The 13365-nt window shown below is 41.2% G+C and overlaps 3 protein-coding genes and 3 non-coding genes across 15 annotated transcripts in view; 5 read left to right on the top strand and 1 right to left on the bottom strand.

The window, feature by feature from the left end:
- Window positions 1–135: 135 nt before the first annotated feature.
- rps12 (ribosomal protein S12) lies at window positions 136–3268 on the top strand. The gene is made up of 6 exons (XM_086188920.1): window positions 136–225; window positions 350–396; window positions 1502–1618; window positions 1823–1925; window positions 2288–2389; window positions 3180–3268. The coding sequence occupies exons 2-6, from the start codon at window positions 383–385 to the stop codon at window positions 3240–3242; spliced, it is 399 nt and encodes a 132-aa protein (XP_086045046.1). The 5' UTR covers window positions 136–225; window positions 350–382; the 3' UTR covers window positions 3243–3268.
- On the top strand, window positions 1344–1419 carry LOC147243064 (small nucleolar RNA SNORD101). Its single transcript, XR_015110786.1, has one exon. It is a non-coding gene; the product is annotated as a small nucleolar RNA SNORD101 (small nucleolar RNA).
- On the top strand, window positions 1663–1746 carry LOC147243065 (small nucleolar RNA SNORD100). The gene has a single exon (XR_015110789.1). It is a non-coding gene; the product is annotated as a small nucleolar RNA SNORD100 (small nucleolar RNA).
- On the top strand, window positions 1975–2057 carry LOC147243066 (small nucleolar RNA SNORD100). Its single transcript, XR_015110788.1, has one exon. It is a non-coding gene; the product is annotated as a small nucleolar RNA SNORD100 (small nucleolar RNA).
- Window positions 3269–4305: 1037 nt separating the features above from the next.
- eya4 (EYA transcriptional coactivator and phosphatase 4) overlaps window positions 4306–13365 on the bottom strand; it is a 49392-nt gene continuing 40332 nt past the window's right edge. For 4 of the 6 annotated variants that reach the window (XM_086188914.1, XM_086188919.1, XM_086188918.1 and 1 more), the window contains 7 exons: window positions 11143–11232; window positions 10782–10840; window positions 10360–10520; window positions 9544–9658; window positions 9315–9436; window positions 7410–7510; window positions 4306–4852 (listed from right to left, as the gene is read on the bottom strand). In XM_086188914.1, the coding sequence (XP_086045040.1) occupies window positions 4772–4852; window positions 7410–7510; window positions 9315–9436; window positions 9544–9658; window positions 10360–10520; window positions 10782–10840; window positions 11143–11232 (729 nt within the window). In that variant the 3' untranslated portion in view covers window positions 4306–4771. Of the gene's footprint in view, window positions 4853–7409; window positions 7511–7589; window positions 7691–9314; window positions 9437–9543; window positions 9659–10359; window positions 10521–10781; window positions 10841–11142; window positions 11233–13365 lie in introns of all 6 variants that reach the window. The other 2 variants (XR_015110540.1, XM_086188915.1) reach the window with 2 other exon arrangements.
- Window positions 6130–13365, top strand: part of LOC147243068 (intraflagellar transport protein 52 homolog) — a 65246-nt gene continuing 58010 nt past the window's right edge. For 3 of the 5 annotated variants that reach the window (XM_086188921.1, XM_086188926.1, XM_086188924.1), the window contains exons 1-2: window positions 6130–6465; window positions 8480–8761. The gene's annotated coding sequence lies outside the window, so the exon portion shown is untranslated. The remainder of the gene's footprint in view (window positions 6466–8479; window positions 8762–13365) is intronic. The other 2 variants (XM_086188922.1, XM_086188923.1) reach the window with 2 other exon arrangements.

A 13365-nucleotide genomic window follows, 5' to 3' on the forward strand; every position in this document is an offset into this window, starting at 1 on the left:
AATGTTATTTTTGTATGTTTCGTCTGCTCTCTGTATATATGACCAGCTTGTATCATTGTCGTACTTTGATAAAAGTATTAAACTAACAACCGCAATTGCCATAACCAAAATTGCAACAGGCATGACACTGGACACCTCTATTTTGGGCACATGGGGCCTGGCGGTAATAAAGCAATGTCGCGCACTTATGACGTCCTCTTTACCCGCTGCTGAGAGGAGGAAAGGGTGCGTTTCTTCAACTACCTTCGCAATCTACTGGATTAAACCAACATCTTCACTAATAATCTCCCCACAGTGAATTAATACTAATGGATTATCTATTTCCTTTCGTGTCTGTTCTTTATTGCAGAACTTTAAGTCCCCCATCCATCCAAAATCTACAATGGCCGAGGAAGGGTGAGCATGACGCCTCTGTGCTAAGTCTGAAAACCCAACGAGCCTAACTGCACTGTAAAGAGCAGTATATTACGGGATAAACGTGAAACAGTGACATATTCTAGACACCACTTTAAATAAGCAGTGACTGCGTAGCTTGTTTCACTTATGCTAGGAAGCTAACGTATCTAAAACCGATTTAGCTGTTTTTTGTTACGTTACCAGGTTGCAGCCGTTAGCTTGTACTCATGAATGGTAAATTGATACATGCAGTAAGCAAATTCTTGCCTGGCTCTTGTTTAATCCTGACTTCTGTAAATGTGTTCTAGCTTTGAAGGAATTAGCTTAGAAATGTGCTAGCTGGTAAAGCATGTTCAGCTTACCAATATCATCAGACTAAATAAAACCATTTTTGTATTTTAAGTATTGAAATGTTTCTTTACCTTGTAGAAATATTACAGTTGTAGGTGATCAGTGATTCTCTAGGAGATTGTGGCTGCCAGGGTATAAATCTTTAAAAGCCTATTCCTGACTGTTTTAGATTAGGCTCTAGTGTAATACATCCATTACACATTATTTATATTTGAAGTTTGAAACAGAAGTGCATGGCACACTGTGGCCATTCCCATGTAAAATTATGTCTTGGTAATTATTGCATTAATTTGTTTTTACAGGTTTGATGCAATGTTTTTAGCACTTTGAGTTGATGAAATTGATAAAATGACACATGTAAATAGGTGATTTAGTTTCGCTTGGAGATTTTTACTGCAGTGATCATGCGCAGGAAAAGCTTGAAAATGCTCAATGTGCTTGAATTTGATTATGCTAGATCGGTCAGTTTAGCTTCAGCCAAGAATGCAAAAATTATTTCAACTAGTTTGGAGTTGATGCAGCATCACCTGAAGTGTCATCCGGGCTAATTTAGTCACGTAATCTAGAACTGTTCTTGCATGTTTGAGCTCCTTCGTGCTTGAATGATGATTTTACATCTTTTGTCGGATACCCCTTCACTTTACAATGAGTGAGAACCTCGCTCTGACAAGCTGGATGCTCAGCTGTAATCTGAATTCATTTGCTCTTTAAAAAGTGAAATGCCTAATGAGTTTTGTGTGTGACTCTACCACAGCAATGCTGCCGGAGGTGTGATGGATGTCAACACCGCTCTCCCTGAAGTGCTCAAGACCGCACTCATCCACGATGGCCTTGCCCGTGGTATTCGTGAGGCTGCTAAAGCCCTGGATAAGTACGTCCGAAACCCCTCTAACATTCAGTTTTGTCCTCAGTAGGTGTATCGCTGATGATATCTTGGCTCCCTCTACTGAACTCTTTGTGGAAAGCTGCCATTGTTACCCAATTTCTGTCTGAGATGTGCTGTCTTTTATCTTATTTATTTTTTAAGGAAATGTTTATATTTGCTGAACTGAGTTAAGGTGGCGCTCTGTTTCAGGCGCCAGGCCCATCTCTGCGTCCTTGCTGCCAACTGCGACGAGCCCATGTACGTCAAGCTGGTGGAGGCTCTGTGTGCTGAGCATCAGATCAACCTGATCAAGGTAATGGGTGCATGATCTTGTGTGGGGAGTCGAATGGAGCCTCTTCCGCTGTATCAGTGATGATAACTTGGCTCCCTCTACTGAGTACTGTGAGGAGACTGCCAATGTTACCCAATTTATGTCTGAGATACAGCCAAGAGTACACACACACTGCTGCAGTTGAGGCTCATTGTTCACAGTAACATGTACTCAGAATAGGCTTGAGTTGACAGATGCACCTTTTTTTTAAATTCTTGGTTTTCTGCCATCTGGTAGTGCACTTCTAGTTGTTTTCACGTATTCATTGTTAAAGCTACCACTCCCGTCTGAAAACGCTTGTGATAGCTGAGGTCCATTTCTGACAGTAGTCCACCTCATTTCAGGTTGACGACAACAAGAAGCTCGGCGAGTGGGTCGGTCTGTGCAAGATTGACCGCGAGGGCAAACCCCGCAAGGTGGTGGGCTGCAGCTGTGTTGTCGTCAAGGTGAGTGTACAGTTTGTACTAAAGTCATTACTTGAACGGGTATTGGATGAAGTCCCTCCTGTGAGCCAGTCAAGTGCAGGTGCTGTGCAATGTGACATGCAGCTGTTAAATTCTGGCCAGATGACGGCCAGAGTACGAGCCCCATCGTCCAACTGTGGTGTCTGGGGTCCCTGAATAATGGCTACATTCACTGACCCACAGAATCCGTAGAATGTGTGGTCATGGACTGTGTGTGTGAGATGTGTATGAGCCCTACTATGAATTTTGGAATGATGCACAAAACTGATGGAAAACGTTCATGTTCTTTTAATGGTTCAGCCATGAAAACAATGTCTGAAATACTTGCAGCAGCGTACACACACTGTTGGAACCAGCAGATACAGAAGGTGATGGTCAAATATCTGGACTGAATGCTTGACCAGATGAGGTCATCCTGATGCTTTCAGTTTTAATGGGGAACTTGTCCTGATTGAGCTGTTTGTACAGTTAATGGTGGGAGAAGTCACACTAGCACAGCTGACAGTAGAGATGCAACAATATGCTGGATGAAGAAACACTTGGGACACACAGCAATATAAAAGTACGGGGCGTGTAATGTCAGCCTGCCTCGTCTGTGTGTGATCCTGCATCGTGATATTCACCTCACGGAAGCAGCAGCGCTGTTTTTAAATCTAGTTCAGGCCGAGCTGCTTCGGCCAGTCAAGTCTCGCTCGCCCCTCTCCTGTCCGCGATCGCAGGACTTTCAGTGACCTGTTATAACATTTTTGTAAAAACTTGTTTCTGTCCACAGGACTATGGCAAAGAGTCTCAAGCCAAGGACGTCATTGAGGAATACTTCAAAGCCAAGAAATGAGATGTTAATAAAAACGTGGAAATGAAGTTCTTGTCTCAAGTCTTCTTACTGTGTTTCATACACCAGTGGTACACAGTTGCGGTGTAGTTGGGAGATGTGTGTGTGTGTGTGCGCAAAACTTCATAAAAAAGCGGGAAAAACTTAGGATACACACTGAAGTCTGATTTAAGTATTGTTTATATAACTAAATGGAATTAAACTGCAAGTTAAAGAGAGAAAAACAAACATTTTGAGATGATTACCTGCGTGTGGTTTGGGAAAGGTTGACTTGGAAATCTTGGTTAGTATTGATATTAAACATTAAGATGAGTAATGAGATTTAGTTAAATGAGGTAAGTGAGGCGGGTTTATCTTCAATTTATTTGAAGATGCCCATTTCAAGGCCTGGAAGAACTTTAGGAACATGGAAATGGTTCAGTTGGTTGGATTGTCAATCTTTTATCCGTCTTTGCATATCAAGGTTGGCTTTCATGATTATGTTAAGATTCTACCAGATTTTAAGAGGTTGAGCTACTTCTGGCATACTCGATGCTATTTAGGCGCATGACTGCCCCCTGCTGGTCATTCTCAGCTCTTAAACTGCTGGGTTCAAAAACATTACTTATTTAAAATTTATTTTACAAGCCTTACTGATGCATGTTTGTGTCAAACCACAGAGCATGTCGTTAAATGTACGCTGCTAACTTCTGACATGATTAGGGTTTATTTTTCATTTGTAAACATGTTTCAAGAGACTACAATCTGGAAGATCTTGATAAAAATGTCTTCGTAATTTGCGTGAAACCTGTTCAGAGCAATTAGAACTAAATAGCTGCTACCTGATTATAACTGATGTTGAGAAATTGTCTCGATTTGAAACTATTGTTTCATTAATACAAACAAAAGTTCTTATAGGTAAGAAGATGCATAGATCGCTTGATTAAGTTTTCTCCTTTATATCTACATTTCTGAATAAAGAACAGACACATTAAGGCACAACACATCATGATGCACATCCAAATCCCTCACCCCACCGAAAACATTTCCCCCCCCCAAAAAAAGAGGACAAAACACCCCTCCCTCAAAAAAAAATGTCATTAACAAACACCCACCGCTGCCTTAAGTTTATTGCAAATAATTTACACAAGTTTCTGCGTTGTGATTATACCACCAGATAGAAGCAGCTGGTGTCTCCCTCACACACTCATGCCGCCTGTACAGAGAAGCCCTGGTAGGTGTGCTGGGGCTGCTGCATTTCCGGTGCACCACAAGCGTCCTGGTCCTGATCCTGATCCTGATCCTGTATACACATGGAGGATTTGGCCAGCGACGCGTGCTCCCGGGGCCCGGGGAGCTCTTCAGTCTTTACAAGCTTCCTTCAGTCTCTCCTTGGCTTCTTAAGACCTTTTTTTTCAGAGGTTGTAATTCCAGATGTTCAAAAAGGAAAAAATCCCCAAGACATTTGCAGTGTATTGTGTTCTTAAATAGTAATACAAAAGAAAAGGGTCGTGTCCATGGTAACATTGCATGAGTCCGTATTGCCTTAATAGTTACAGGTACTCAAACTCCAGTGCTTGGTGTAACGCCAGCAGGTCAGAGTGGCTGGATATCCTCCAGAAAGGCATGTTGTGCTGTGGAGGACACACACACACACACACACACACACACACATACATACATGATCACAACCAGAGATACTGCAGCAAAGACATACACCACCACCTGGAGTCATGCAAGCTACGCTACAGTAGCTTGTAAGCTTGCAAACGCACTGCAAACGAAATCCATGCAAACCCAAGGCCTAAAAGAATAGATCGGAAATTTTAGGGAAATGTTGCTTTCCTGCAAAGGTGAGAAAATCACCACCACCCTTACGAGAGTCATCAGGACTTGAGGCCTTAAAAAGCTGATATCAATCTCTTTCTTAAGTATAATTTGGAGAGGTCCTACACATGTAGAAGAGCAGTTCCTTCAACAATCTATATGGACCTGAAGGTCACTAAAGGGATTAATCTTAGTGATTTGAGGAATTTCAACCTTTATTGTTTATTATTTCTTTTTGTAAAAGAGTTCAAACTCTCCATGGTTATTAAAAGTCTTTCAAGGCCACATGACCTGTATTTGACCCTGAGGGGTGCATCCTGACAGGTCAAATGTCATTGTACTTATCTATAGGTGGAGTAAATGCTATATATTACCACTAAATTCTGCTTTTATTACAGTGGGTTCCCAATGAAAGATCTGAACTTTGAATACTCCCAGAATTTTCCAACCCCAATGGAAGATAAACAACTCAGAACCAATAGTTTCCTCATACTTTGACTACTTTTGATGTTAAACTTCTGTCACATTGGTTTTAAAAAGTCTTGCAGGACCCGACGTCCTGTCTAAGCTACGTCAGGTGGACGATTTCTAGGCTCGGGCCTCTGTCGGAGGGTGGCAGTCGTTCTCATGGAATTCTCGGCACGAAAGCAAGTAGGTACATTTCTCAAAAATGTCTATTCCTTTAACAATCCCAGCACCCAGCATGATGAATGAAACCCAAAGCTAAGGAGGAGAGAAGATCTAGATTCATTTTGATGGAGATGTGACTGCTGTGACTTTAGAGTTTGTCAATATAAGGCCTGCAGCGATGGAACAACTTTTCTCCCGCATAAAGAAAACAGTGATTCCGCAACTGTGGTAAGAGCTGCCTCAAAATGTACGTGGAGGAATGCCAGAATTTAAAAAAGAAAAAAATAAGTCAGAATCATTTACAAACAAATAATGCTATGAAAACAAAATAAAGTTTTTTTTTTCATGAAAATGCGTAAACCGAATAAAAATTTAATAAGTTTTACCTTTCTAGTAAAGTTTTTCTCAGGCCGCTATCTGGTCACGTTCATTGACGTAGCGCGCGTGCGCAGGCTTGGCGCCCTGCACCTGCGGCTGCAGCTAATGTTAGCCACAAACGGACGAGGACGGTCCGTAGACACGACTGAAGCTATCCTCAATTTGGATTCAGCTGGACTGAAGGAGAGTCGAGGCCCCAGTGTGTGAATGTGGTGAAGTTCTAAACATTGAATCCAGGGAAATAGAGCACCTCAGACGGAACCGTAGAACCAGACACGCGACACTGCCATGAAGCTCCGGGACGAGCCGAAGTTCTCCCAAACCCCTGTACTGTCCTGAGGACGAACACACGCTTCTCTTTCGCTGTTCTCCTCCACGGAACAACCAGAGCCGGCGCTTCCTCTCACTGACGGTAAGATACATTGTGATACGTGTAATTCTGAAACTTTCTGTTAGGCGTCTCGGTCGCATAGCAACTGCGTTCCCGTCTCGGCGCCGCGTGTACTGAGCGCGTGCCGCTATCAACGGTGACACCAGCACAGGTTCCAGCTGTCTGCTGGGCCGCTGGTTATGACTCCTTCAGGCTGGATGGGCTCACTGATATCAGTTACTTATTTTCACATATTCCCATACTTGTAATATAATTCAGTGTGTTTCAACAGTGATTAATGCATCAGTATATAAATTCAGTAATTGGCAACGAGCGGATCTTTTCATTGTAACCTCAGAGTTCACCAGAATGACACTCACAGGTGCAAACAAGTTAATGAATTTATTCCAGCAGTTGTGTTTCATGTTTCCTTCTGATTGTCTTTAGTGTGGCTCCCTACTGGATTTATCCAAGCCAGTGGGACCCTCAGAGGAAACATGTCCGACTATTTCTAACTTCTTTGGTAATAACAGTGGTATTTGGAGTGCTTCATTTTTTTCCAGAAGTGGTACTTGATTAAAAAGTTTGAGAACCACTTGAATAATATCACATATAAATAAGACATGGAATAACATGAACTCAAAATAAATGAAATTCACTGTTCAAATGTCAAATGTGACACTAATCACATTGAGTGAGGGAATGAACAATCTACATGAATGAATGAATAATTGTCAGTGGTCCATGTTTAGCTTTCAGACGCAAGTGTGACATTTTTAAAATCTCATATTTTCACTCTGAAAATTGCAATCAAAAGTCTCCTGTCACTCCACAAAAAAGGAGAATAAAGCAACAGCATGTAGAACATGAAAACAAAGTCAACGACCATCACAAAACCTCTACAGCAAAGAAAGGCAGGCTTCGTCCAATCAGAGCTCACGCTGTGTGGAGTAGGCGGGGTCACAGTGAAGTTGCGGGTCCATTACCTTTTTGGCCGCCTGCTCCTCTTCCACACCGTCCCCAATTACAACATACACTACTTTCCTGCCAAACCTTTGCATTATGCGTTCAAAGCAACTCTCTTTTCCTGCAAAAAACAAATAAACAAGGGAAGGAAGGAGGGTCACAAGGTCAGAGGGGTCAAAGTTCAGAAGCTGTTTATTTACCTGGCTGGCTGCATGCTCTTCATCCTTCCCATCGCCAATCACAACATATGTAATGTTAGTGCCAAAGCGGGAGACTATACGCTCAAAACAGCTCTCTTTGCCTGGAGACAAACAAACGGCTTTCACAGGTTTTCCTTTGTTGTTGTTTTGGACGGACAAATAAATAAATAAATAAATAAACACAGGAAGATGCAGGGCTGCGTGCATCAGGAGGCAAAGGTGGGAGATGGGGAAAACACTTCACATACACAGACACACACACACACACACTCTCTCTCAGATTCATCAACACGATACATCCTGAGAGCAAAAATCAACGAGGTTACCATAGCAACTGGCACAGTAACATATATTTTCCCTGTGAAAATATACATGATGCTAACTAAACATAAATTAAATCCATATGCTAAACTTTGAGCTGTTAAGATATGGCATGTGACCATAAGGTGTTCCAAATCTCTGGCTTGTTCAGTCCTGTCAAACAGGTGACAGAATTGCAGTCATTTATTGATCTAAAATAATATGATATAACTTAAAAAGTATATACTCATCTGAGTAATTTTAAGGAAGACAAATTCTTTTCTTGCAGGCTCACAAAGGATATTAGTTGGCAGCTGTAATCTGTGTAAAATATGTTACCTGGAGCAGATTTACAGTTTAATCTCAGTTACTTCATGTGCTGGGTCATAAATTATGATGTGCAACACTTTTGAATTACACCTTTATTTCCAAATGTATACTGTATCCATACAAACAACCTGTTACCAATTCTAAGTCTTAAAATGTTACCCTTCTACCTGTTGAAGCACTAACCAAAAGGTCACACTTTGCTGAATATGCACTTAATATTATTTTTGTCTTTTTTTTTATCTCCCGGTTGTTGTCCACAGCCTATACAGAAGAGCCTGACATACAGTCTGGATCTAAAAAGTGAGGCCAACCCTGACCATATGCACACCTGCAATCTTTCTAATAGCCAGCAGAGGGAGACACCAGCTACAGAAACAAGCCTGCTTCATAGAGAGAGTTTCTGATAAAAATAACACTGGACTGGCCCTACCATGCCACCATCAGATGAATATACAGATCATCAACACAACTCTGATGACACAACCACAGGAACCACTAAACTAAGTCCTGCACCAGTAGGCCTGCACACTACAAGCACAAAGGTGACCAATGAGGTCCTTCAGCATGTATACATTTATGTCCCTCTGAACATCAGGAATACCTTCTACACACACACACACACACACACACACACTCAGAGAGAACATCAAATAAAACACACTAGAAGTCAAACATTCCCACACCAGCGTTAGTGATTCTGAGACCACTTAAAGCACAGTTTAATGATGGAGCTGGGGTATCGGTAACGTGGAGTCGATAATGATTATGAATGTCCACAAACGTGACATTCTTAACATATCAAGTCAAATAAAGAATAAATTACATTTTAAAATCTTTTAAGTAATTATCTCCACATTAGATTAAATAGTAAGAGATAATGAATTTTTTGGTGATGTGCCAGTACTTACTAAAAATCACATTATCATTGTAAACATGTTATTTTTTGTGCATTTTTGAGAATTCACTGCATATTTACAGAACACAATTTGTACTACATATAACATCTACTTATAGTAATGAGGTGCTGATATTATGGTGCATCCCTGATTCCCGAAGCCCTTGGTGTGTGTGTTCATGTGTGCGTGCGCGTCTTACCTATTTTAGTTGCACTGTAAATGTTCTCGATAGGGAACACCGACCCCAGACTATACAGGAGAACTTTAGCGAGCGCTGGTATGAGCTGTGTTGTGGTCACCAACACATTCACACAGTTATTCCTGCAGGGAGGGTGATTGAGTGAATGGTTGGATGAAAGCATCAGTGGATGGTGAATGAATGAATGACCTAAGTATCTCTGTAAATGAATAAAAGCCCGAGGTGGCACCTGGAGCTGATGATGGAAAGGGACTTGAGTGCGTGGGTGAGCCACGAGTCGGTCAGCGCCTCCACCTCAGCTCGCAGCTGCAGCCAGGCGTCTCTCTTAGCTGGGCCCAGCAGACCTGCAACACAGCAGGGCCCCGTTAAAAAAAAAAATCCTCCACACCCACGAATGGGACAGTTCAGCACATTCTCTATGAGCAAAAAAGGGTCGGATGCCTTTTAATTTACATGAAATATTACATGTTGATTGACAGTCTTAATTTAAACTGGCTGTTAAACTTCAGATATATTTTACTCGTACAGCTAATTTAAACATAAAACAAACAAAAAAGCCATGAAAATTTTGTCTTAAAATCTACAAACTTTTCTACATGAATATAAGTTTAAAAAAAAAAAATCCAGCAACCTGTTCTACCGGCTCAACTTAGTTTCTTGGGTAAATTTGAACGTATATACATACTGTATAATAGTGCAGAAGTATATGTTCATTCAATTCCAAGGTTCCACGACTGTAAACGCTTTCACCATTTTTTAATAATTGTATTATTGTCTAAAAAACCCTCAGGCTGTACTTAAGATCCATTTAATGCGTTGTCCAATTATACGAACGTGCTCCTGATGATGTTAAAAAGTTATATATTGTTGTAGGAAGTCCCACAAATGTGAACAAAAAAACCAAAATAGATTTATGTACATTTATTTTTTTGGTATATAGATCTTTAAAAACGGAATATTAACCAATGTGATTCCAGTGGAGCATTAACCCAAACCTCCCTCGTTCTAGCGTATGTCCCAGTAAGCTCCAGTCTGATTGGCTTACCCCCCACATTGTTTTTGTATGTGCTATACAACTCTTTGACCCGTCGGTAGCGGAAGGCCAGCTTCCTCATCCAGTCGACCCCGCCGCGGACACCCGTAGCCAGGCACAGGTTGGCGCTGGTTGCAGCTGCATGGAAGCCATCAGTTGCAAAACTGTAAGTACTGTCAATAATAATGATATGTTTTATTTGAAAAATCTGCTCTGGTAAAACACAAATATTAAATGGTGAATGATTCAATACTATTAGGATAATTAACATGTATTTAGTTTATCAGGTAACATCGGCAATATGTCATGATTTTCATACTTTATTGATCAAATGCTAATTTGAATCGTGCAAAATCACACGTTCCAAATTAAATATTTCAAAAATATGACATTGTTATAATGATTAAAACAATTATTAAGTGTTAATTTTTTACCTTAAGTCCTGCCCGTTGTCATCTGATGACACGTCATCAATATGTACCTGATCACACTCCTGCACACACAGAAACAGAAACAACAATGCTACATAAGATGACTTTTATTATTCAGGGGATTTATAAATATCATATGATGAACTTTTACAATACAATCATGAGACTAAATCTATTCAACTGTAAAATTGCAGTATTTGACATTAGAATCAGCGGGATGTGTTGCACCACTTTATACCACTGGATGGCAGTAGAAGTGTGTCACTGAATGCCTAAAAAGTACTTAGGAGTTTGTTTGTTTTTTCAAATTGGGCAAATTCCTTGGCAAATTTAAGGTGTGTGTGTGTGTGTGTGTGTGTGTCACCTCAAGATCATTAAAGAACAAGTGTGTGTCAGCCAAGTTGAAGATCATCTCTTCCATCCTCAGACCCAGCGTCACTGCCATAGGAGGGTCCTGATAAAGGAGGAATACATCATCATCACACCAATACACTGAAATGCATTCCCATGTGCGCGGGCACACGCACACACACACACACACACACACACACACACACACCCCCCCTTCCTTCCTTCCCCTTGTAGACTTGGTACACTCATCATAGCAGATGCTGACAGACAGGTTGCACTTGTTCTGTCTCATCAACATTCCTCAAGCTTGGTGGGGAGTGTTGTGTGTGTGTGTGTGTGTGTGTGGTAGTGTGTGTCTTCATGTTGTGCCCTCAAAGGGAGACACTGGAAATGTATGTGGTATGAGAATGGCGTGCATTTGTAGGTGTTGGGGGGGGGGGGGGTGCTGCCTGCCCTGCCAGCCCAGGCTCAGCTGCAAAAACCATCATCTGTGATAGGTCAGCGAGGGTCGGCAGCGTGCCGCGCGATTCGCTGACGCTGTCAGAAGACCAGAATAGAAAGAAACTAACAGGAAGGAGAGTGAAAGTGAGCAAGGCGTACAGAGAGAGGGAGAGAGAGAGAGATGGCAGGCATTCCAGAGTGTGAGAAAGTGCCAAAGAAAAAAGCTCTATAAAGCTGAAGGTTGTGGAGAGTGTCAGGCTTTCCAAACACTGAACAGTTTAACAGTCATTTTGAGTGGATTATTTTTCCTGCTTTTGTGTCAATCACAGAGACAAGCAGCACTTAAATGACTCTCTCAGGTAATGATTACACTGGCTACCAGCCAGAGGAGCCTTACAGATGTGTTCATTCCCTTTGAGCGATGGATTGATCTGGTTTGGGGGCTCCAGAAAGACCCAAGCATCAGAAAAATCATTTGCAAGTTTTTACTTTGGCCTGTCGAGGGGAGCCTGTCTGAAAATCCACTTTGACCTCAAACAGATTGTGTCCTAATAAAAGGGGTAAAACATTGATCTCATGGCCCATGTGAGAGAGCACTAAGGAATTGTGGTTGCTTTGGCAACCGTGTAAACACTATTTTAGGAGAGGTGTGAACAGACACAGCTGCTGCTATATTTCATAACGGAAGCAGCAAATGAGAAGAAAATGCTCTTAGGAAGTATTTTTAGGTGAATATTCAAAGGTGGATATGATTTTTTTTGCTTCTTGTTTTTTTTTTTTCCTCTAGCAAATTCTTGGCCAGTTTTCACAGAAGTGAAACTTGTCTTAATCAAAATTATTTAATTTTTCTGATCTTTTATTTTCTTTTTTGCTTTTATTCTCAATATTTTAACACAAATATCTGTACTTTCTCTGTACTGCTTTCTACCCCTTACATTCTCAAAATTAGGCTTGTTCCAAAAAAAATGATGTAATAAGAGAAACAGGTGAGAGTTTTGTATGAGGGGGCAGATAACCTCCCAACATAAGTGCTGATAGTACGTGTAAATGTTGGCCGCCTCTTGCTAAAACCTTGAAAGACGGATTGTGTCTGGTGTCGTGAAAATTTTTTAATAATCAATCTGGCAAGTGTAAAAACTCATTTACTGATTATATATAAGAGCCTGTACTTCTTTACTTTTACGTATCTGTTCCTCTGTTAGACTTTGTGTACTTTTGCCACCTCTGAAAAACTGACATAATATTAGATGATATTAAGAGTTTCTCTCCAGTAACACATCAGGCTGAACAAAACTCGGTGCTGCTGTGTGTCCATTGCATGAACACACACACACACACACACACACACACACACACACACACACTTGCATACACCAGGATTTACTGCTCACCGGGGCCTGTCTTATACCTATTAAAACCTTATTGCCAAACATTAAACTGCAGAGCAACTAGGAAGTACATCAGTACCCACGAGCCCTAAAATACACAGACTGTTGTGGCCTTGTGCGCGTGTGTGTGCGTGCCAGCTTTTGTTTGACTGCCAAACAAGATTTCAGAACGGACTCTGAGAGGTTGGTACAGGCAGGCTGGTGACTATGGCAGTGCCACAGGAAACGACACAGTCCAATAAAAATCTGTTGCTTTGGCCTCATGGGATGATCCCAATACATTTATAATAAAAGGAACTATAAACAGTGTAACTGTGATGTGAGAAGCTTGGACCACCAAATCAGTCCAAGTAAGAAATATGGAATTATTCGTAAATGAATGTAAGAATGAGTTATTGATGATGGAT

Source organism: Aulostomus chinensis, chromosome 20 (genome assembly GCF_037954235.1).
Source record: "Aulostomus chinensis isolate RoL2024-O1b breed Wild chromosome 20, RoL_Achi_v1.0, whole genome shotgun sequence".
In the NCBI taxonomy this organism is placed as follows: Eukaryota; Metazoa; Chordata; class Actinopteri; order Syngnathiformes; family Aulostomidae; genus Aulostomus; species Aulostomus chinensis.

Bases quoted from the DNA above. Each gene is read 5' to 3' on its own strand.
- rps12 (XM_086188920.1), top strand. The intron at 1,619-1,822 runs GTACGTCCGAAA...GCTCTGTTTCAG, and splicing joins GCTGCTAAAGCCCTGGATAA to GCGCCAGGCCCATCTCTGCG. The intron at 2,390-3,179 runs GTGAGTGTACAG...TTCTGTCCACAG, and splicing joins GCAGCTGTGTTGTCGTCAAG to GACTATGGCAAAGAGTCTCA.